This window comes from Ambystoma mexicanum, chromosome 1p (genome assembly GCF_040938575.1).
Source record: "Ambystoma mexicanum isolate Mex_15411 chromosome 1p, UKY_AmexF1_1, whole genome shotgun sequence".
Taxonomy (NCBI): domain Eukaryota; kingdom Metazoa; phylum Chordata; class Amphibia; order Caudata; family Ambystomatidae; genus Ambystoma; species Ambystoma mexicanum.
In genome coordinates, this window is record NC_090921.1 from 1113866699 (window position 1) to 1113888570 (window position 21872).

The window sequence follows — 21872 nt, forward strand, 5'->3', positions numbered from 1 at the left end:
ACTAGAGCGAGCGGTTGGACAGGATCCACAGAGCGATATGTGGGGGCTGGGTTTACCAGGGATGTATGGAATACACTAATTTATTGTATTTATTTATTGTTTGCTTTTTAGGCATGCCATGCCCTTCCTCAAGTGGTCACATTCAGAAGTGTCACGGCTCAGATTCCAGGAATGCTGCTGGCCAACGCCGCTCCTGGAGGTTACCATGAAAACTTACAGACCACAGTGACCCATTTGCAACCACATTGCAGGGCTTTGGCTAACGCAGATGTAATTACGGTCTCCCCTCACTACAACATGCTTCTTAACATACGTAGGCAGTTGCAGCAGTGGCCTATCTTCCTTGTCTGTACTCCTGCTGGATCTTGACCCTCAGCTTCACATGGGATCGTGAGTAGTCTCCTTCCTGGTTTGACGTACAGGCGCGAATCTCACGTTGGTATTCCGATTATGGAGTCTTCAACTTGGCTGCAGTTTTCCCTTCTCAGATTTAGTGAACTGGTGTTAGTGCTTGACTTCCAAACCCTGCTTTGGATGATGGCTTTTTGGATTTAGGATTGGCAAACTGATACACCTCCATGGTTTGTGGCCCTGCTTTGAACAGTACACTGTGTTGGATATTCCTTGGAACTAGTAAAGTGATTCTACTTCTTGGTTTTTGTTTCCATTTGAAAACTGGATCGCAGGTTTGGAGTCTTAACTTTGCTTCTTTGTTTTTACAGACTGCACCTCCCCGCCTTTCCTATGAGCGGCTGTCCGGATGCCCCCATTCAGAATTAAGCGGGCAGAAATCTACATAAGTTCACCTGTTACACAGCATCATACTACCAGGTACCTGGGGATGCAGTGGGGGTGGGAAGAGGCTGGAGAGGGAACTCTAGATCACAGTTCCTTCTGCTTATTGACCCTTTCCTATTCCAGTTTTCTTCCCTTGCAGCCTGGGAGAGAACCTGCCCAGTATTCCTCCTGGCCTTTCACTCAATACAAGAACCTGCAGGAGGATTCATACCTGGGGTTGCTGGATTGGTGGGGGATCGACTACCCAGCTGAGGCGATAGCTTGAGTGATGCTGCGAAAGATTGAGAAGCCACTAGCCTTACTCGGTGGAGAGATTGCATCTTTAGGGGACCTCTTGGCTTCTGTCTTACAGGCTAGCACAGCCTTACAAACAGACATGGAATCAGCCCATGATGAACCCAATCAGCTAATTGATGCCATCCAGGGAGGGCCATCACCCATTGCACCCTGATGTCAAATTTGATAACCAGGCAGCTTCTGCCCCCGGACCTGCACTGCCTTTGGTTCTTCCCACACCTTTTCTGTTGGTCACTCTAGAACGTTTCCACAGCGACCCTAAACAATAGCAGACCATCGACCAATGCAATTTGCATTTCTTGTGCTACCCAGCGGCCTTTCCCGATATTAAAACTAAGGCCACTTTTGTTCTATCTCATCTAGGAGGGATGGCAGCTGCCTGGCAAATCCCCTCTCGGAGGCCAACAATCCTGTCCTAAATGATTTTGACTCCTTATTAATTGCCATGAACGAGGTATTCAATACCAGATATACGGCCCAAGCTAACGCTTTGAATTTCCCTGCGCTATGCCAAGGCAAGAACGGGCTTGTAGAATATGTAGCTAATTGTAATTAATTAGTAGCTGAGACACAATGGCCAGAGGACAAGAAGGCAGTTGTTTTTTATTTATTGATGCCTTAACAACGTACTGGAGGATGCATTAGTTGTGGTGTTGTCTTTCCCCACCACCTATATCGCACTCCTGGATCTGGTTATTTAGGTGAACTGCATTGTGGAGTGTAAAGGGGGAATTAAAAACCACAGGCTTGCACTTCCCATCCCCAACTGAGGCCGCCAGAGAGTTTTCACCCACTCCTGTACATGAACCCATGTAAATTGGGGTTGGTGGAGGATGCTCCCCTTTAACCAGGGAAGAAAGGGAAGGTAGATGAGAATTGAATCTATGCATCCTTTGCAAAAAGGCTGGGCTCTAATTCTGTGCTTGTCGGCATAGACCCCTGAGGCTTTCCGAAAACGTTGTGGCTCATCCCTGCATCAAGCCGCATGGACAGGGAAGTCAGATGAACGGCGGGTATGTACCATTTCACTTACATCATCTAACCTAAACTGTTAAAGTCTCCTACCAGATACCAGGCAAATATGCCTTGTTGGCCTGTATCATTTTAGGCCCTGGGGCCACCAATAACTAAATGGATGTTATTTTCATACATCAGCACAACTTACCTACCTCAAAGAAAGCTGTACCCGAACTGGTGCAAACAATATGTGATTTGGCTCTTAGCTCTTGACTGTTCAAAGACAGTCACCCTTCTTATGACCGGCCCTTAGGGCTAGTGTTTCTTTCTTTCTTTTTTGGATTTGTAGAGCGCACTACAGCCCACGGGCATCAAGGAGCTATAAGGAGAATAAAGCTTGCTTGAGGGTTACAGGAGTGCGGCCCAATGGAAAAAATGTTTAATACACTAGAACTGGTAATGCGGTTGGCAGGAAGGAGTCCCTTAGAATGTGGGCATTCCATGGCTACAAACCCAAATCTCCACCATTGATTGGGAAAACAAGGATTTATCATTCAATTCCTTACACTGCCATGTGCAGTGTTTCTCAAGTGCCCTCTAGAAAATGGCTCCCACCCCAGTGCTGTCTACTACCCTAAATGACGTAGGGGACCCCTCCACATCGACTTTACAAGTGCCCTATTGATCTTGTCAAGAGAGTTGCTATTCCATGTAGTCGTGCACAATTCCTAGCACACAAAGAAAATCTTGTTCTTCATGAATATCATACCTCCCCACTGAATTCGGAGTTCATCCAACTTTCTTGGGCCGCGGAAGCGTCTTCCTTATTCTTGATTTCCAAGAAGAAGGGTGACATAAGACCATGTGTAGACTATCGTGCAATCAACAAAATCACAATTAAAACAGAAATCCAATACGTTTGATATCGGTACTCTTCGATTAAAGCCACTGAGCCACAATATTTACTAAGTTGGATCCCAGAAATGCCTACAATTGTGTCCGTAAAAGACATGGGGACGAATGAAAGAAAGCCTTCTGAAGAAAATATAGGCTATTTGAATGCTATTTGTTCATGCTATTCAGCCTCTGTATTGCCCAGGCTACTTTTCAGCCTTTTATGAATAACGTATTCAATAACATCCACGTCATAAATGATATTGTTTACCTAGATGATATCCTGATTTTTTCCCCTCACTGCACAAGCACCTCCATCATGTTGGAACTGTTTTTTCAGGCTTCACGAGACAACTGCCTGCATGCCAAGTCAAAAAGTATTTCTTTCACGCTAATCAAGCTGAGTTCCTGGGATATGAACTCTCGTCTACAGTTATCTCAATGTGTAACAACAAGGTCAAAGCCTGTTAAAGAGTTGCAGCGGCTTCTAGGTTCGGCAAACATTTATTGGATGTTCTTTCATGGTTTTTCGTCCCCTGCATTGTCTTTGTCCACCCTGGCCAAAACGAAAATCCCGTTCTCATAGTCCACTGAGGCCCATCAGGCATTTGAGACCTTGAATATAGTTTTCATCTATGCCCGGTAGTGCAACATCCACATCCGGACCTCCTGTATATTGTGGAGGCAGATGCCACTGCATATACTCTGGGGGCAGATCTATCTCAACCATGCCCATCTAATAAGTATATCCTGTATCCTTTTATTCCAGGAAGTTCATGCCCACTGAACTCTTAAATACCATAAAAGACAAAGAACTGCTAGCTATTAAAGCCATCTTCTTGGAATGGCACCACCACCTATTTTGGGCAAAATACCAGGTTACCGTTTACATCGACCACCAAAATCTCCAGCCCTTATCTGTTGTAAAATGTTTCAGTGCTTCCCAGGCCCTTTGGTATCTCTTTTTGGCCCCTTTTGGCTTTGTCATTAAGTAGCGACCAGGGTGAGACACAGAGAAAGTGGATGTCTTATCCCTACTTCCAGGAGATAAAAACCCTATGCTTCCCCAAGTCCTATCCTCTATGCAGAGGAGAACCTGCCTGATGTCACATGTTAATGTCATGGGCCCTCACAAAGAACACAAGACACAGTACTGTACACTCCAACAGTATTAAACCTTCCTAATGCCAATAGGAGAGGAATCGCACCCTTGTGATGAGAGGGGCTGTAATGGGAAGAAGGCAATGCACATTACTGTACCCACAGACAGAAACAGAAGATGTACTAATATTCAAAAGGGGAAGACTAGGGAAAGATACGCACTGCAGGGCACAGTGCAGCAACTTAGCCCCAGCAGTGAAGAGGAATGTATTCTTTTTTGAAGGTGCTTAGATTTTCTTGGCCTTTTGGGACACATTCTCCTTTAACTTCTAAGGGCTCTTCTGTTGTAGAAGTGCACCTCACATGTCAAAGTTGGTTTACCGAAGGAGACCTTTATGCAAGGTATAGACCACTTCTTGTTGTAGAGCTTGTTGGTCTCCATTCAGATCCTGGTGCCATCTACGCTTTTGGTCTAGGCCAATAGTGTGTTCCAACTTGAACCAGCAGGTATGGTGCTGTGTGCTATCTATCCCTCGGTTTTAATCGCTATAAGGACAAACGTCATCTCAGCAGAATCTCCACCATACAAAATCCCAACAGTTTTCTTTTTGAGCTGCTGCTATGCTATGGCATGAGATTACCTTGCAGGTATCAGGTTACACCTTGCAGGCAAGGCATTGCAGGATACCTGGGATGCAATGCAGCCCAAAGTAACCTTGATTGCCTTGAGGGCCCGTGAGTCTAGTGTGAACAAGTGGGGCGGGGAGGGCACCTCTAGGTGATCGGTACCGATTTTATAGAAGCTGGTGCTATCACCGGTCTAGCTCTAATGGAGGAGAAAATGGTAAGAGGTGCATTCTAAAATGCAGATAAAATGGCACACCTGGTTGGACCAAACCTCACAAACATCTCTGCATTTAGCAGTTAGACTAGAAATAAATATTTGACAAAAATATATGATGGACCAATAGTGGTGTGAACACCGAAAGAGGGGAATTGACTCATCTTATAGGTAGAACACTCAACTGATTAAATGTAGCAGGTGTTAAATGCACTGCACAAAATATGTTATATCTAGCACACTCACTGGGCAGGAGATCTGTGCTTGGACTAGTAGGTTGCAGGAGTTCAGTGCACGATAAAAAATGTTTATTTGAAAACAAAAACACATGGTGAAATACTGTTGTATATGACTTTGTGCCAGTAGGACCAGTACATTGGGACAAACATAAACAAGTATATGAAAACAAATAATAAATAAAAAACAAAATACTGTGTGCCCAGTAATATCTTCTGTACATATTGACAAAATAACATTGGAGGAAAGGATTGAAATCTGGTTCCCAGTTGACTGAGACCTTACAACACGAACACTCAACCTTGGGTTCACCAACATTGTGGAGGAAACAGTGGACGCCTGACCTCCCCCACAACCCGCCATTACATATATACACCCTATTGCATTACATATATATATATATATATATATATACACATACACTCAAACTACATTGTGAAACTTAGGCCTCTCTCCCACTATACAGGATCCCCAAATCTAGGTGTGTTGTCCCTTGTAATCTTGTACTCAAACTGCATCGTGAAACATAGGCCTCTCTCCCACTATACAGGGTACTCAAACCTAGGTATAGCCCCCATTTCGGCCTATTATATTGTGAAACCTAGTGTAGCGTAAAACTAGGCCTCTCTCCAACTATACAGGAATTCCACATCTAGGTTCAGTCTCTTTCTTGGCCTATTATATATTGAAACCTCCAACCAAACAACTTCCAAGTCTATGGTACGTATAAACACCACTAGTATGGACACAGGCCGCAGGCACGGCCATGCAACCATGCACAGTAGAATACTGCTATGGCTAAGCACATTCGGTCTAGCAACACACATAGCCGCCCAGACTGAAGCACCCAACTTACCTCAACAATCGACTCTCTTTACAATGCCAATCTATTGCAAACCACCAACAGCGCCCTTGGCCTCTCTTTGGGCTGCTTAGTCGAGCCTAGCCAGCCACCTAATTCCTAGACCCACAAGTGATCAGTGTGTGATGACCTGCTTCTTCAAGCATACGCAAATTGCACTATGCACAGAGGGCTGTCTGAAATAACATTTAAGCATAATAGTGTGGGGATTCATAGGACAGAGTGCTTTGCACACTTAGACTACACTCAACGCGCATAATTTAAACAAAGGTGCACTGTTGCATCCACAGTACATAAAGGAAAATGCGTAAACTGTGTCTTCAAGCATTTACACGTGAGAGATGTAACCTGAAACAAATGCAATTAAAATATAGCCACACCTTTGAAGCACCTGTTTAATGTACACGATAGAATGATAGCTCCCCGCGTGGCTTCCTTTCCAGCAGGCTCCGCACGGTGATGCTTTGATTTCGAATAGAGTAGCAATGAGAGTGAAGCCGACACGTTTTTAGATGTAGCAAAGCGTTGGATTAACACAAGCCAGCAAGGGATGCAGTGACATCGCCATGACGGGACAAAATGACGTTTTGTAATAAGTAAGGACTACACGGGCGAGTGTTTTCATTAAACAAATGTTCTGGTTTACGGTGAGCTATTTCAGCTTCCACCATGTTTTCGTTAACATGGCTAACGATGAAACAATGAAGTAGGTGGCCGTTTTTTTTGCGTGTGTGTTCCGTTTGCTGCAAACAAAGGTTTTCATTCACAGAACAGGCGAATTTGTGGACAGCTCTGTCAGACTGAAGCTCACCGCCCTAAAAAGCATTTACAGGTAGACAATTGGACATTAAAGAGATCCCACATGCTTGAGGGTGGATGATGGGGGTTGAATGGAGCGGAGGGGATGGCTGAAACCAAGGTGGTAATCCAAATGACATTTTAGGTCTAGCTAGATTGAGCTTGGGGTTCTTTGACAAACCTCTGGGTTTACTTAACTTTTTCTTAACATTTGAATTTTTGATTTTAAGGCAAGCCTTTTGGATCCAAGTGGACACCGACCAATCCACTAAATCAGGGGTCTGCATACTGTGCCTCTCCAGATGTTTTAGACTATGAATTCCATGATTCCCTCGCCATTGACTATGCTAGCTAGGACTGATGGGAGTTGTAGTCCAAAACATGTGGAGAGCTAAAGGTTGCAAAGCCCTGCGCTAGTTTGTGAGTGAGGCATTTTCTACCAGAGTATAAAATAATAATACATAATTTTACCTATTCAATGTTCTACCATATTTGACCGATACTTTGGAGTCACATTGTGAGACTAAGTAAGATATTGAAATATACTGATATGATCACTAACTGACATATACCACCTCCACTGACATATATAGAATATTTCTAGTGCATTCTTTACATGCATATGTGACATACACCTACTATAAATAAGAGGGAAGGATTTATATAAATTACATTGTTTTCCAACAAAGCCTGATGCTTCTGTACAGTAGGTCAACTGTAGAAGAACCCTGTTCCAACCCTTGATAGCTGTTTAGGACTCTGTAACTGGAGATCTACTGCAATGTCCCTTATTAGCTTTTAAGGCTTGTGTAACTATAGGTCTTCTTTTAACCCTTCCTAGTTCATGAAGATGGTTTGACTAGAGGTTGATTTTTAACCCTTGCTAAAATACCTCGCCTATGTCTTAGAATTGATAGACGTGAAAAATACTTTCAAGATGGTAACCATTAACGCAATTCCATACGGCGATAGCGTTCTTGTGAGGTTAAGAAATTGAGAAGGTAAGTCATATTAAAGTGGTACTATTATGAAAATGGGCCAAGAGGCGAGGACTGAGTTTTTAACAAGAGAGATTTGGAGAGACTACTATAGCAGACATTTGCCTTTATAATGTTGTTGTGACTTGGATTCTATCTAGTGAGTGTGTGTGTGCATGAGCTGATGGAATGAATGGCATGTAGAACATTGCGGGACCTGAGGGTTCCTAGGATGTCGGTTAGGGGCTGCAGCATGGGAGCCCTAACTGGAAAGGTGTACCTGCCGTTCTCTCCTGAATACGTGTTCTACCGGTACACTGCAACATCCATGTGTACCCATCCGGGTCCTGTGCCCTACCAGAGTCTTTCCTGCTTTCCAGCAGGCCGAAGACACATCAGGTGGCTATTTTCTCTAAATAAAAAGAAGCAAAACAAAAATAAGGCGCTGTTCATTGGTAAAAGGTTGTTAAGCAATATGAGATTCGTGCCATACCAGAAGGCATTACAAAATAAAACATAACAGGCAACCGTCCACGTACACACTCATGTAAAAGATGCATGTCTAGTCATGTAGCACAACTGAGACATAAACCCAAAGTGTCTGTGAGTGTCTGTGTAACCCCACTGCCCCCCGTGAGTGTCCGTTTACCCCCATTGCCCCCATGAGTGTCTGTGTAATCCCACTGCCCCTTGTGAGTGTCTGTGTACCCCCACTGCCCCTTGTGAGTGTCTGTGTGCCCCCATTGCCCCCCTGAGTGTCTGTGTACCCCCACTGCCCCCGTGAGTGTCTACATACCCCCTTGCCCCCCCTGAGTGTCTGTGTACCCCCTTATCGCCCTGAGTGTCTGTGTATCCCAATGCCCCCTTTAGAGTGTCCTTATGCTCCCCTTGCCCCCGGACAGTGTCCCCCTGTCTACATTGCCCCCCCGCCAGTGTCCATTTGTCTCCCCTGCCCGTTCAAGTGTCCCCTTGTTTTTTCTTCTCCCTTTTCCTTTCTTCTCTTTTACCCCCTTACGTTTGCTCTCTTCCCTCTCTCCCCTTTCCTGTCCTCCTTCCTGCCCTTACGCCCACCCCCCTCCTCCTTCTCGCCTCCTCTCCACCACCCTCTCCCTCCCCCCTTCCCTCCGTTACCGCCGTCTGTCATTTTATGCCACTACCCCAATTGCCGTCAGGCATAGTAATTTGTAGCCGCCCGTCATTGCAGCCATCCCGTCTCCCCCCCAACCCCCACCCCTTCCCTATACCTCTTACGTCCCTAAGCACTTACTCTTGTCATCAGTCCCTTGACCATTGATAACAGCTAGTATGTCCACTCCCTTCCCTTCTGTTCTCTCCTCCCCCTCCCTCCCCAGCACTATCTTGACAGTCATCGACTTTCTATTGATAGCCACTTGTTTTGTTCCTACCCTCACCCCTTCCCTCCTCTGCCCTCACCCCCACCCTTCCCTTCCCCCACCTCTTGTCACTCTTGCACTGCAACAATTGTCGTCAGGCATAGTAATGCTACTGCTAGTTTTGTCTCCTTCCTTTCCCCCCTCTCCACTCACTTACTGTTCTAAGCACTTGTACTATCTGCTACGATTTGATAGTAAATGATCACATTCTTCACTGTTTCAAGGACTTGTAAGAATGTACGTGTATTTATCCCATGTTCCCTGCCTCCTTGAAGCGCTTTGAAACACATTGTGTATAGGCGCTATATAAATAAACGATCAATCAATCAATCAAAAGCAACAATAAAAGAGTTGCTAGCTCTGGGTGGCTTTGTCTCAGAAAGGACATGTACTTCACACTCTCCTCCTGCTGCTCGAAGGATGCCCATGAGTGTTGCAGATAGCTAGCGCATGCAGGTGCCACCAGTTTGATCCCCGCTCAATGACAATGAACCACCTACTAATGAAATGAAAGCACCTTGGAAGACTGTATTATGCATCCATCATAGTGCTGAGATATGTTGGTGAGGTGGTTGTATGGGCAGATAAAAAAGAGCCAGAAGTAAAAATGTCTCTCTCAAGTGCAGTACCACTGCGTCCCCTTCTCTGTGACTCATAGGCGGAGACCTCAAGTCTCAGTTATTACGTGCAAGTCTCCCACAAATGGGGGTAGGATTCAGCAGCCACAGAGAGGTGGCTGAAAATCATGCAGGCTGCTGACAGCTGGACCCAATCTCCATTTTGTGTCCCTGATCACAGCTCGCTCTTCATAGAATGGCTTCTGACATTGGCTGCAGGAAGGCCTTCATCCACAAGAGGAACACTCTGCCGCCACTTCAGCTGGGGAGGAGCCTTTCTCTATATACTATTCTGCACCTCTTGGTGGCTCACAGGCTACTGTTGCTCAGTGTGAAAGAGGGCAGGATTCCTGCCACTGCGCTGCAAGTCAGACCGCTGCGCTGTGCAAGCGTGCGGGGGTGGTGAAGAAAGCGGTCTTGCTATAATGGTGCACCACTAGGACACAGGTATGCTCTTCCATCAGCAAGGTATAAAATCAAACAAATATATATCACATCTCTCTGTCTCAAAGTCTCCAGCTTGCTTGGGTATTCACAAGTCTGCTTAGATGTCAGTGCTACCTTTATTTAAAGACGGATTACTTGAAAAAGGTACACAATCTTCCCAACCACCATGTGAGCCTTTTCAACAACCGCAAGATTGTTTTTCCTTTTTTGTGAGTAACCTTTCTCAATTGGCCCACAGCCGCACCCCCTGCTCAGTATTGGCCAGACAAAGGGCCTATTCGGAGGACTTTATGGCATGAGAAAGAACCTGTAGGGCCAGAGGAAGACTACCCTGCACTTCAAATGTTGCGCTTTATGTAACAGACACGGCTTTTCGTGCACTTTTGCACCACTATCTAATGTTTAAACAAAGGTCCTGATGCAGACCTGACATTCTCATTGGGGGAAGAAATTGCGACAGCTGTTAGAGGTGTCATTTCTTACACGGTGGGATGCTCAAGTTCTGGCGGAACGGTGGGATGCTCAAGTTCTGGCGGAATCATTATAACAGATGATTCACTGAATCAGAAATTCAATTACCATATTACACTTTTCACCATATACAAGATTAAAACAATGTATATTGCAAAATATCAAACTCTCTCACTTTCTAAACTCACAATTTGCTCTTATCATCAACTAAAATTAGACTAAACTAGAGTCAGCAATTAAAAGAATCCAAACTTATTTTAAAACAAGACTGAGACAATTTGCCATACACAGTTCAAGATTAAAGGCCGCCCCAATCAAACTAAGGAAAAACAAACAAAAAAATTGTAAAAACAGCATCACAAAAATAAACTTTGTTATGAGGCAATAAGTCTCCCGTCTAAATTAAACAACAGATACAATATAATATCATCACATCTCTCACTCTTGTAGACTCAGAAGATCTTGCGCAAGGGTTTGGATGTCACCCAATTTATCAAAAATAATTTGCAAAAGATTCACCAGGGCAATGGATAGAGATAATGTTTTCCTGTCATCAAACCCACCCATAAATGATCACTAAAAACCACACTGGTAGAGTAAACAAACCTAACCAAGGGTTTAATTCGATGATCAACAAGCTCAGTGCAGTACAATACCAAGTTCCTTAGAGTTTAGAGCTGCTGAGTTTTACAAAGTCTGCCCGTTCTACTTTCCTTTGCCAAGCTAATCCTCCGACCTCAGACTTCCAGTGTTAACAAACAATGTAATCGAAATTTGAGTAAGATCATTCTATATGATCACGATGGAGATTTCTGGATTTAAGGAAGATGTGGCTTTAGGCCAATAGATGAGATCCTAAATTCTGCATACAACCTGTCATTTTGTATCAACTCCCAATTTTCAATTTTAGCCCATTTTTTTTAGTTTTGTTATAAAAAGAGAGAAGACCATCCTCAAACACAATTGAACATTATTTTGAAAGGTCTTTGCATCCTTCCATAAAGCTCACGATGGTTGTGTCTCCTCTCATTTTATGAACCTCTTCCAGTTTATTAAGCAAGGTCGTTTCTTTTTCATCCTTAATCTTATATTATAACCTTAGTTTGTTTTAGTTATAGGTGTAGGGTACCACCAGGATGACGATCCTAATTCCCAACGAATTACAGCTAGGGGACTGACCTGGGAAGACCCAGAAGAGCTTGCCATAACCGGCCCTTAAACATCCCTAACCATCCCTAAATAGTTGAATCTAGTAGCTCCAAGCCATATAGAATCTTAGAAGTGGCGTCTGTCTATACAATTGCAACAATGGCCCTAATGTGTAAAAACAAAGCTTTGCATTAATTAACTTAATTTGAATGATCACAGCCTCCAGTTTTGCAGCAACCCTTTGCTTAGCTGTGGCAAGGAGTCAACATGACGCAAAAGTAAACCGAAGATACACTACGGATTGGACCACGTTTATCGATTTATTGTTGATATTCCAGATAATGTTTTTATGCTTATTCATTTGATTGTAAATCAAAAGCTCAGATTTATCAGGGTTAATTGTCAATTTGTGCTCATCTACATACTGCTCAACTGCATTCAATGCCCTTTGAAGATCAATAGGGGTTAAGTCGAAGAGGACGATGTGATCAGCATATGCCAACCATCCTACTTACAAAGCACAGGGCTTGTAGGGGAGGGGGTGGCAGCCCTCTTCAAAGTAGTGGTGCAAGGACTCATCCTTGCCTCACCACCTTTTCAACGTAAATCTCTCTTGGTACTGCACCATCTGCATCTAGACGTGCACAGATTTTGTTGTTCGAATAAAATAGTTTCACCATATTCAAAAGACCCGATGGGAATCCCCAACTGGACAACATATGCCAAACTACCTCCCTGTCCACTTTATCAAATTCAGCAGAAATATCATGAATGGCAACACAGAGTGAATGATGCTTGTCTCTTAGTGTTTTCATAAGGAGGAAAGTAAAAACAAGCCCGTTCAAGGAGGTTCTAAGCCCCTTCCTGAAACCTGTTGGTAATAAATGGAGTCTGGAGGTCCTCTCAGCCGAGTCAGTGAGATCGTTTAGGACCAACGATGTCAATACTTTGCTCATACAGTCAATCAAGGCAATCAGACGATAACTACTGGGCTCATTTCTAGGTACCTTCTTGTATATGGGCACAATAATGGCATTATGCCAAGAGGAAGGAAAGACGTGTGAACGTACTATTTTCTTAAATGGAATAAATACAATTTCAACCCATAGTTCTATATTGCCTTTTAAAACCATGTTTGAGATACTATCAGAACCACACACCCTAGAACTTTTCAACCTTCCAATAAGCAATCTATTGTCATCCGCATCCCAGTCCATCTTCCAAATCTCCACAGATTTAAGCATCAGGGTATTACCCAGAGAAACCTGTATGTTAAAGAGAAGATTAATGTGGGCGGTCCACCTACCCTCCAATGTACTATTACATTGGACAGCTCTCTAGTACCACTCATGTCCATTCAGAACCCTCCTTATACACTTATTGTCCTGAGTTACCAAAAAAGAGAACATATACTGATTATCACTTCTATATTTACCAATAACTGATTATCTGAATATCTGTCAATTTCTGAATATCTGTTTACAACATCGAATCTGGTTTGTCTTGATCACTCAGTCCCCCTTCCTTTCCAATGTATCTTACCTTGCGTCTGCAAAGATGCTTTTTGGCTCTGATCTCTTCATCACATTTTGGTTGTGTGGAGGCCTCAGTGGGCCTTGTGTCAAATTATACTTGTGGTTAAAGACATTAACCACCTCTTAATAGTGTCAGTAAAGCGTTCCGGCAAACAAAAGAGCACTCTCTCCAGTTGCCCCAAACTGCCCCATTCCAGCTCCACTAACTTATTAAACTTATCAACGTTCAGCATGGTTTGAGGGGTCCGAGTACTTTAATTATTAACAGAAAGATTTGTACAGTGTATATGCCCTGATTTTCTTTAACCTGGAGAGATGTTTAAGCTGAGAATTAGCTTAGCCTGATCACTTTTTTAATCCTTCCTAATGCTAAAGGATTTGGCCAAATGCAGGCATGGGTCAGGCACGTACATAAAATCAATGGTTGAGTTGAAATATGGTCCAAACCATGGAGATTGACAATTTCAATCTCAGTCCACACGCCCATTAATTCTATTGAGATGCCATCTTTTCATGAATTTAGTCCAAGAGAGTCCATGTGCTGCTTTAGCAGAACGTCTGCTAGAAACACCCCTGCGTTCCAGTCTCCAACACAAAATGCTACAGTGTTCTCAACTGGCTCGTACCAAAAAATGTTCGGAATGTTTTCCTAATTCAGCTCTTTTAGCATCCTCACACATAACAGTAGGGTTAATATACAAGTTTATAACCAAGCATGAAAAATTGGAATCGGGTGAAGAGATCTTAAGGGTGCCGGCCAAAATCAAGCCATGTGAGGTTTTTACGGTTGCAAAAATCCAGCCATAGGAGTTTTTAAACGCTAGCAACAAGCCACCAAAGGGACGACCCTTGGGGCCCTTCCTGCCCTTCTTCATAAATATGGAATACCCATCAATTATTGGACAATCCAGCAACAACGTTTTCTGCAATGTCACAATGTCACAATGTCGTATGGTTTCAATGTTCCCCACTGTATAGGAAGACAAAGTTTAAAGTCGGGTACTAGAGGTGCCTTGCATTAACACTTAAAGCAAAACAATATGGGGGACAAGTTGGAATTAAAAAATAGTTTCACATTTTTAATAATAACGAAGAAATAAGCAAGTCTAAAGCATCCAATTAAATAGATTGGTCCATGACAGTATATTAAAAAACTTTCAATGTACAAACAACAAAAATAGGGAATACGTCACAGGCTTCAATGGCACTTTACAAAAATATTACCAAAGGAATACAACCACTGTGGGTACTCATCTAACAACAAAGTTTAGTACCCATCCACATATGGATCAAATTGTCATATAATATAATCCCTGTTTAAAGTCCAGAGATGTGCCGTCACGTCACATATGCCAATCTGGCCATGTCTAGGCAGCCAACACTTTGAAAACTGGACATAACGAACCAGATCTCACTGTCCTAACTGGGGATAATGGTTGGTATTTAACATTCCTCTGCTTACTAGTCATCACTGTCCTAACTGGGGATAATGGTTGGTATTTAACATTCCTCTGGTTACTAGTAATCACTGTCCTAACTGGGGATAATGGTTGGTATGTAACAATCCTCTTCTTACTAGTCATCACTGTCCTAACTGGGGGTAATGGTTGGTATTTAACATTCCTTGCTTACTAGTCATCACTGTCCTAACTGGGGATAATGGTTGGTATGTACCATTCCTCTGCTTACTAGTCATCACTGTCCTAACTGGGGATAATGGTTGGTATGTAACATTCCTCTGCTTACTAGTCATCACTGTCCTAACTGGGGATAATGGTTGGTATTTAACATTCCTCTGCTTACTAGTCATCACTGTCCTAACTGGGGATAATGGTTGGTATTTAACATTCCTCTGCTTACTAGTCATCACTGTCCTAACTGGGGATAATGGTTGGCATGTAACATTCCTCTGCTTATTAGTAATCACTGTCCTAACTGGGGATAATGGTTGGTATGTAACATTCCTCTGCTTACTAGTCATCACTGTCCTAACCTGGGATAATGGTTGGCATGTAACATTCCTCTGCTTACAAGTTATCACTGTCCTAACTGGGGATAATGGTTGGTATTTAACATTCCTCTGCTTACTAGTCATCACTGTCCTAACTGGGGATAATGGTTGGTATTTAACATTCCTTGCTTACTAGTCATCACTGTCCTAACTGGGGATAATGGTTGGCATGAAACATTCCTCTGCTTACTAGTCATCACTGTCCTAACTGGGGATAATGGTTGGTATTTAACATTCCTTGCTTACTAGTCATCACTGTCCTAACTGGGGTTAATGGTTGGTATTTAACATTCCTCTGCTTACTAGTCATCACTGTCCTAACTGGGGATAATGGTTGGCATGTAACATTCCTCTGCTTACTAGTAATCACTGTCCTAACTGGGGATAATGGTTGGCATGTAACATTCCTCTGCTTACTAGTCATCACTGTCCTAACTGGGGATAATGGTTGGCATGTAACATTCCTCTGCTTACTAGTCATCACTGTCCTAACTGGGGATAATGGTTGGTATTTAACATTCCTCTGCTTACTAGTCATCACTGTCCTAACTGGAGATAATGGTTGGTATTTAACATTCCTTGCTTACTAGTCATCACTGTCCTAACTGGGGATAATGGTTGGCATGTAACATTCCTCTGCTTACTAGTCATCACTGTCCTAACTGGGGATAATGGTTGGTATTTAACATTCCTAACTTACTAGTCATCACTGTCCTAACTGGGGTTAATGGTTGGTATTTAACATTCCTCTGCTTACTAGTCATCACTGTGGGAATAATGGTTGGCATGTAACATTCCTCTGCTTACTAGTCATCACTGTCCTAACTGGGGGTAATGGTTGGTATTTAACATGCCTTGCTTACTAGTCATCACTGTCCTAACTAGGGATAATGGTTGACATGTAACATTCCTCTGCTTACTAGTCATCACTGTCCTAACTGGGGATAATGGTTGGTATTTAACATTCCTTGCTTACGAGTCATCACTGTCCTAACTGGGGATAATGGTTGGTATTTAACATTCCTCTGCTTACTAGTCATCACTGTCCTAACTGGGGATAATGGTTGGCATGTAACATTCTTCTGCTTACTAGTCATCACTGTCCTAATTGGGGATAATGATTGGAATTTAACATTCCTCTGCTTACTAGTCATCACTATCCTAACTGGGGTAATGGTTGGTATTTAACATTCCTTGCTTACTAGTCATCACTGTCCTAACTGGGGATAATGGTTGGCATGTAACATTCCTCTGCTTACTATTCATCACTGTCCTAACTGGGGGTAATGGTTGGTATTTAACATTCCTTGCTTACTAGTCATCACTGTCCTAACTGGGGATAATGATTGGTATTTAACATTCATCTGCTTACTAGTCATCACTGTCCTAACTGGGGATAATGGTTGGTATTTAACATTCCTTGCTTACTAGTCATCACTGTCCTAACTGGGGATAATGGTTGGCATGTAACATTCCTCTGCTTACTAGTCATCACTGTCCTAACTGGGGATAATGGTTGGTATTTAACATTCCTTGCTTACGAGTCATCACTGTCCTAACTGGGGATAATGGTTGGTATTTAACATTCCTCTGCTTACTAGTCATCACTGTCCTAACTGGGGATAATGGTTGGCATGTAACATTCTTCTGCTTACTAGTCATCACTGTCCTAATTGGGGATAATGATTGGAATTTAACATTCCTCTGCTTACTAGTCATCACTATCCTAACTGGGGTAATGGTTGGTATTTAACATCCCTTGCTTACTAGTCATCACTGTCCTAACTGGGGATAATGGTTGGTATTTAACATTCCTTGCTTACTAGTCATCACTGTCCTAACTGGGGATAATGGTTGGCATGTAACATTCCTCTGCTTACTAGTCATCACTGTCCTAACTGGGGATAATGGTTGGTATTTAACATTCCTTGCTTACGAGTCATCACTGTCCTAACTGGGGATAATGGTTGGTATTTAACATTCCTCTGCTTACTAGTCATCACTGTCCTAACTGGGGATAATGGTTGGCATGTAACATTCTTCTGCTTACTAGTCATCACTGTCCTAATTGGGGATAATGATTGGAATTTAACATTCCTCTGCTTACTAGTCATCACTGTCCTAACTGGGGATAATGGTTGGTATTTAACATTCCTTGCTTACGAGTCATCACTGTCCTAACTGGGGATAATGGTTGGTATTTAACATTCCTCTGCTTACTAGTCATCACTGTCCTAACTGGGGACAATGGTTGGCATGTAACATTCTTCTGCTTACTAGTCATCACTGTCCTAATTGGGGATAATGATTGGAATTTAACATTCCTCTGCTTACTAGTCATCACTATCCTAACTGGGGTAATGGTTGGTATTTAACATTCCTTGCTTACTAGTCATCACTGTCCTAACTGGGGATAATGGTTTGTATTTAACATTCCTCTTCTTACTAGTCATCACTGTCCTAACTGGGGATAATGGTTGGCATGTAACATTCCTCTGCTTACTATTCATCACTGTCCTAACTGGGGGTAATGGTTGGTATTTAACATTCCTTGCTTACTAGTCATCACTGTCCTAACTGGGGATAATGATTGGTATTTAACATTCATCTGCTTACTAGTCATCACTGTCCTAACTGGTGATAATGGTTTGTATTTAACATTCCCCTGCTTACTAGCCATCACTGTACTAACTGGGAATAAAGTTGCCATACCTTACTGCACTTAACACACATGGGAACAGTGGTATCTGACCTTACTGGGCTAAAAAGGTAACGGCCTTACATGCTAATATGGAATATTACCATCAGACCTTATTTTTTATTTTATTTTGTATTTCATTGTTTAAAGCGTGCGTAGCCAACATTTGGACTTGCGTCTGAACAGTAGCGCAGAACTGCGAGTTGTGGTCTGTTTGTCAGTCTCTGTCTATTGGGATTAGTCTTTCGTCAGGTGTTGTTGAAAAAGGAAGCTTTTTAGAGATTTGCTAAATTGGAGACTGGTGGGGACATTCTGAGCTGATACTGGGTTCTAGTTCCAGGTGGCAGGTGTGTGACAAGAGAAGGATTGTTTGCGGGTCCTCTGTTTGCAGACACATTGTGATTCGAGCTGGTTGGTTGATTTGTTGCGCAAGGAACGTGTGCCAACTGATATGTGGAGCTTAGCTTTGTAAATATACATTGATGTGCCTACTGGCCCTCATAGAACCAGGAGTCACTATACTCATTGGCAATAATGACGTATGCTTTTACTGTGCTTGTTGGGCCGAATGGAACAAGGCATCACTGAACTCATTTGCTGTGCTTACTGGGCTTGATAGAAACAGGCCTACCTGTCCACACCAAGAATAAAGTTACTAGATCCTATACACTATGGAATTAGGCATCACTGGTCCAACTAGAAATAATGGCACCTGAACTGTTCTTTCTGGGCCTCAAAGAAGCAGCCTTTACTGCGATCCTTCTGAATAAGTGAATTTCGTCTAATGGTGGTAACTGGCAATGAAGCCATCTGGCCAGGATATGCCAATTAACGCATGCACTACATGCTATCTGATCCTATCGAGGAAAGCCTGCTTTGTTTACTTGGAATAATGATTCCCAAGAACTACGTGCTTACAAGTCCAAGTGTTATCAGGCCTTACACTGCTAGCTGGGTATACCTGCACCACTCCTCACTGTGGCAAATGGACATACGAGTAACTGGCGAGGCTTCTTGTGCTTACTGGACCTAATGGAATGTGGCACTGCTCTACTAACCGGACATAATGAAGAAACGTTTTACTGCGCTAAGTGGGCATAAAAGGATTTGACAGGGGAGCCTGCCCAGCTGTAATGGGTTCTGGCACTATAGCTCTGAGTGGGCATACTGGAGTAGAGCTAACAAATAGAACAATATCAAGCCGATAGAGGCCACCCAGTCCTGGTTCTTTTTTTGTATTCTGGAAGTTTCAATGTTGTATTTCCATTTCTAATTGCAGGACTACAATTCCAAGAATGAAAAGAAGAAACGATGTGCTTTTCCTGCTTGACGTGGCTCAAGGTGAGAGCTATGGTAGAATCTGTCAGGCTGTGCTCACCTGGCATAATGGAATCGACCACTACTGGGCTAACTGGGCATACTGGAATGTGACGCTGGTGATGACACTGAGAGGTCATTGTTAGCTACTTGTTAGATACATGGTTAGACATACAGTGGGATGTAAAGCACCTGACACACAATGTTGTCATGATGCTCTGTGCCTAGGGCGTACCCATGTATGTTTAAACCACCATCTCCCCTCTTGTTTCTTTAAAATCTCCGATGGCCATGATGGTGCAGACACACACAGCCTCCTCCTGCTAGGACCATTATTGCTCGATGTGTGCAATATAGCCATAGCTCTCGAACCTTTCTGACCCCAGTGCGGGTGAAAACAGAAGAGTTCCTGTCTTGTGCATGAGAGCCCAATTAATTGTATGGGCGGGTTAAGGGCTCAGGCTGGCGGGTGTGTGTATGTGCTTTTTCCATGTCGGATGACATCCGCCCAAAGTGTGTGTGTTGCGAGGTATGAATACGGCAGTGATTTATTTTTGCATATTACATAGGGTAATGTGCATTTATTTTCCAGTACTGTACATGTGTACTTCTTTGGAGTTTTCCTTTTTATTTTATTAATGGTGGTGTTATTTGGGGGCCTTTTTGAACATTTACTGCAATGGCATTGATGATGTCACGTCCTGTGACATCTTGGGTGTGAATTGTAATGTGACATCACTTCCTGTGATGTCATTATATATATACAAAGAAGAACTCGCTTTTAACCATTTTGAAAACTCGAGGGCTCTGAACATTGTGGTATGCTCCCATCTAAGCCTGCTCTTCCACCGCTGGATATTTCACCGCAGAGGGTGTAGGACTAGTAGGGGGTCAGGGGGCGGCAAGCACAGGAGGTGTGGGGAGGCAGGGTAAGGAGGGGATGCGGGGGTAGGGCGGCATAGAATGGCTGCGGTAAAATACAGTGAAACATGCACTGCGTGAAAGTGGGTGGATTCGGGCATCATTCATTAGGTGCAGGAAACCCTCTCATAATTGTTTTAGTTCGAAATCAGACAATTCTACTTCTCGGCCCTTCAAAGTGTTTAATTAGCTGGGAATATGTTTAATTAGCTGGCAATGCAACATGCATTTCAGCCCGGGTCTCATCGCAATTATGAAAACCCGTCAATTATCCACCGACCTTATCAGGTTCCCGCTGGGACATCTTTCTGCTGACGGCGTTGTCCGGATGAAATCTTGGTGTTTTTCTAGTAAACAAGGAGCAGGAAACACAGCTCCCCGTGGCCAGGATTGACAGGACGACGGACGACTGGACAGACTCACAACGTAAGACACTAATCACGAGCACTTGCTCAGTAGCGGCACCGTTTCCGAGCAGCAAATGGAAGGGGACCCCTCGCAGTTCCTGACAGTTGCTTTGCTAGACAATATAAGATCCTTTGGAATTTACCCACGTACATTTTAGTTCCTGGTTTAATAGACCGCCTTACGCCTGCCACCCTCCCGCTCCAAAATCCGAGGTTCTGGCCGTGAAGTAAAAATAAATGACTGCTTTGAGTTTCAATTCCTTGCACTTGAACTAATATCCCCATGCTTGGAACGACTTTACTGCATGTAAATATATAAATATGTTGCGAAATATTTATGCCTTGAAAAATGGCCATGAATCGTCTCATTAAAAGCGTGTTATATATGTACATACTAGCAAAAAAATAACTATGTACTGCGCTCGGGTTCTCTAGACAGACATGCTAACACTCTCATTAACTGTTGGGAAAAAATGAATGATGCTGTGGGTCGCGTTTCAGAGTCGCGTATCGCATGCTGTGCTCTGCACTCTGAAGTAAACTGCACTGAGAATGGGTGCGTGTGGATGGCTGACCAGACATGGAGGGGAGGCGAGAGTTCGTGCTTCAGCATCTGGACCTTCTGTATGCTCTACCCACCTGTCGCCTCACCCTGGCGCAGTGCAGTGCATTGTGGTGCAAATATCCCAGGGCCTTGAAACGTGGTTTCTGGTCCCTTGCGAGTTTTGTTTGTTGCGCTGAGATGCTTAAAATGAGCTTTGTCTGGTCTTTTTACGACTGCAACAGTCTCATGTGGGAAGGGGCTGAAATCCAGAGAAGGGGGTGGGGTGTCCAAATGTCATGTAGCCAGTAATGTCCGGATGGTCCTAACAGGTAACTATGTAAAATGTGGTGCAGATTGGTGGAACCGTGTGAAATTCTATAAGGAACAAACTAACAGATGTTCTGCTTGAGAGATATGAGGGTGCAACTAGAGGGAAACTTCTGAAACTGAATGGTGCTCCAGTTGCAGTGTCTTTGAGGTGTATGGGCAGTCAGAAGGGAAGTCCCATGAAACCGAGTGTATACTCTGGTCCCAGAATTTGTGTAATGGCTTGGTGCCACCTGACATCCCTTAGCATAAATACCAATTTTTCACAGTGC

At 43.4% G+C, this 21872-nt stretch overlaps 1 protein-coding gene across 3 annotated transcripts in view; it reads right to left on the reverse strand.

Moving 5' to 3' along the window:
• LOC138449069 (zinc finger protein 547-like) overlaps window positions 1–20731 on the reverse strand; it is a 128128-nt gene extending 107397 nt beyond the window's left edge. For all 3 annotated transcript variants that reach the window (XM_069604741.1, XM_069604740.1, XM_069604739.1), the window contains exon 1: window positions 20603–20731. In XM_069604741.1, the coding sequence (XP_069460842.1) occupies window positions 20603–20626 (24 nt within the window). In that variant the 5' untranslated portion in view covers window positions 20627–20731. The remainder of the gene's footprint in view (window positions 1–20602) is intronic.
• Between the last annotated feature and the right edge of the window lie 1141 nt (window positions 20732–21872).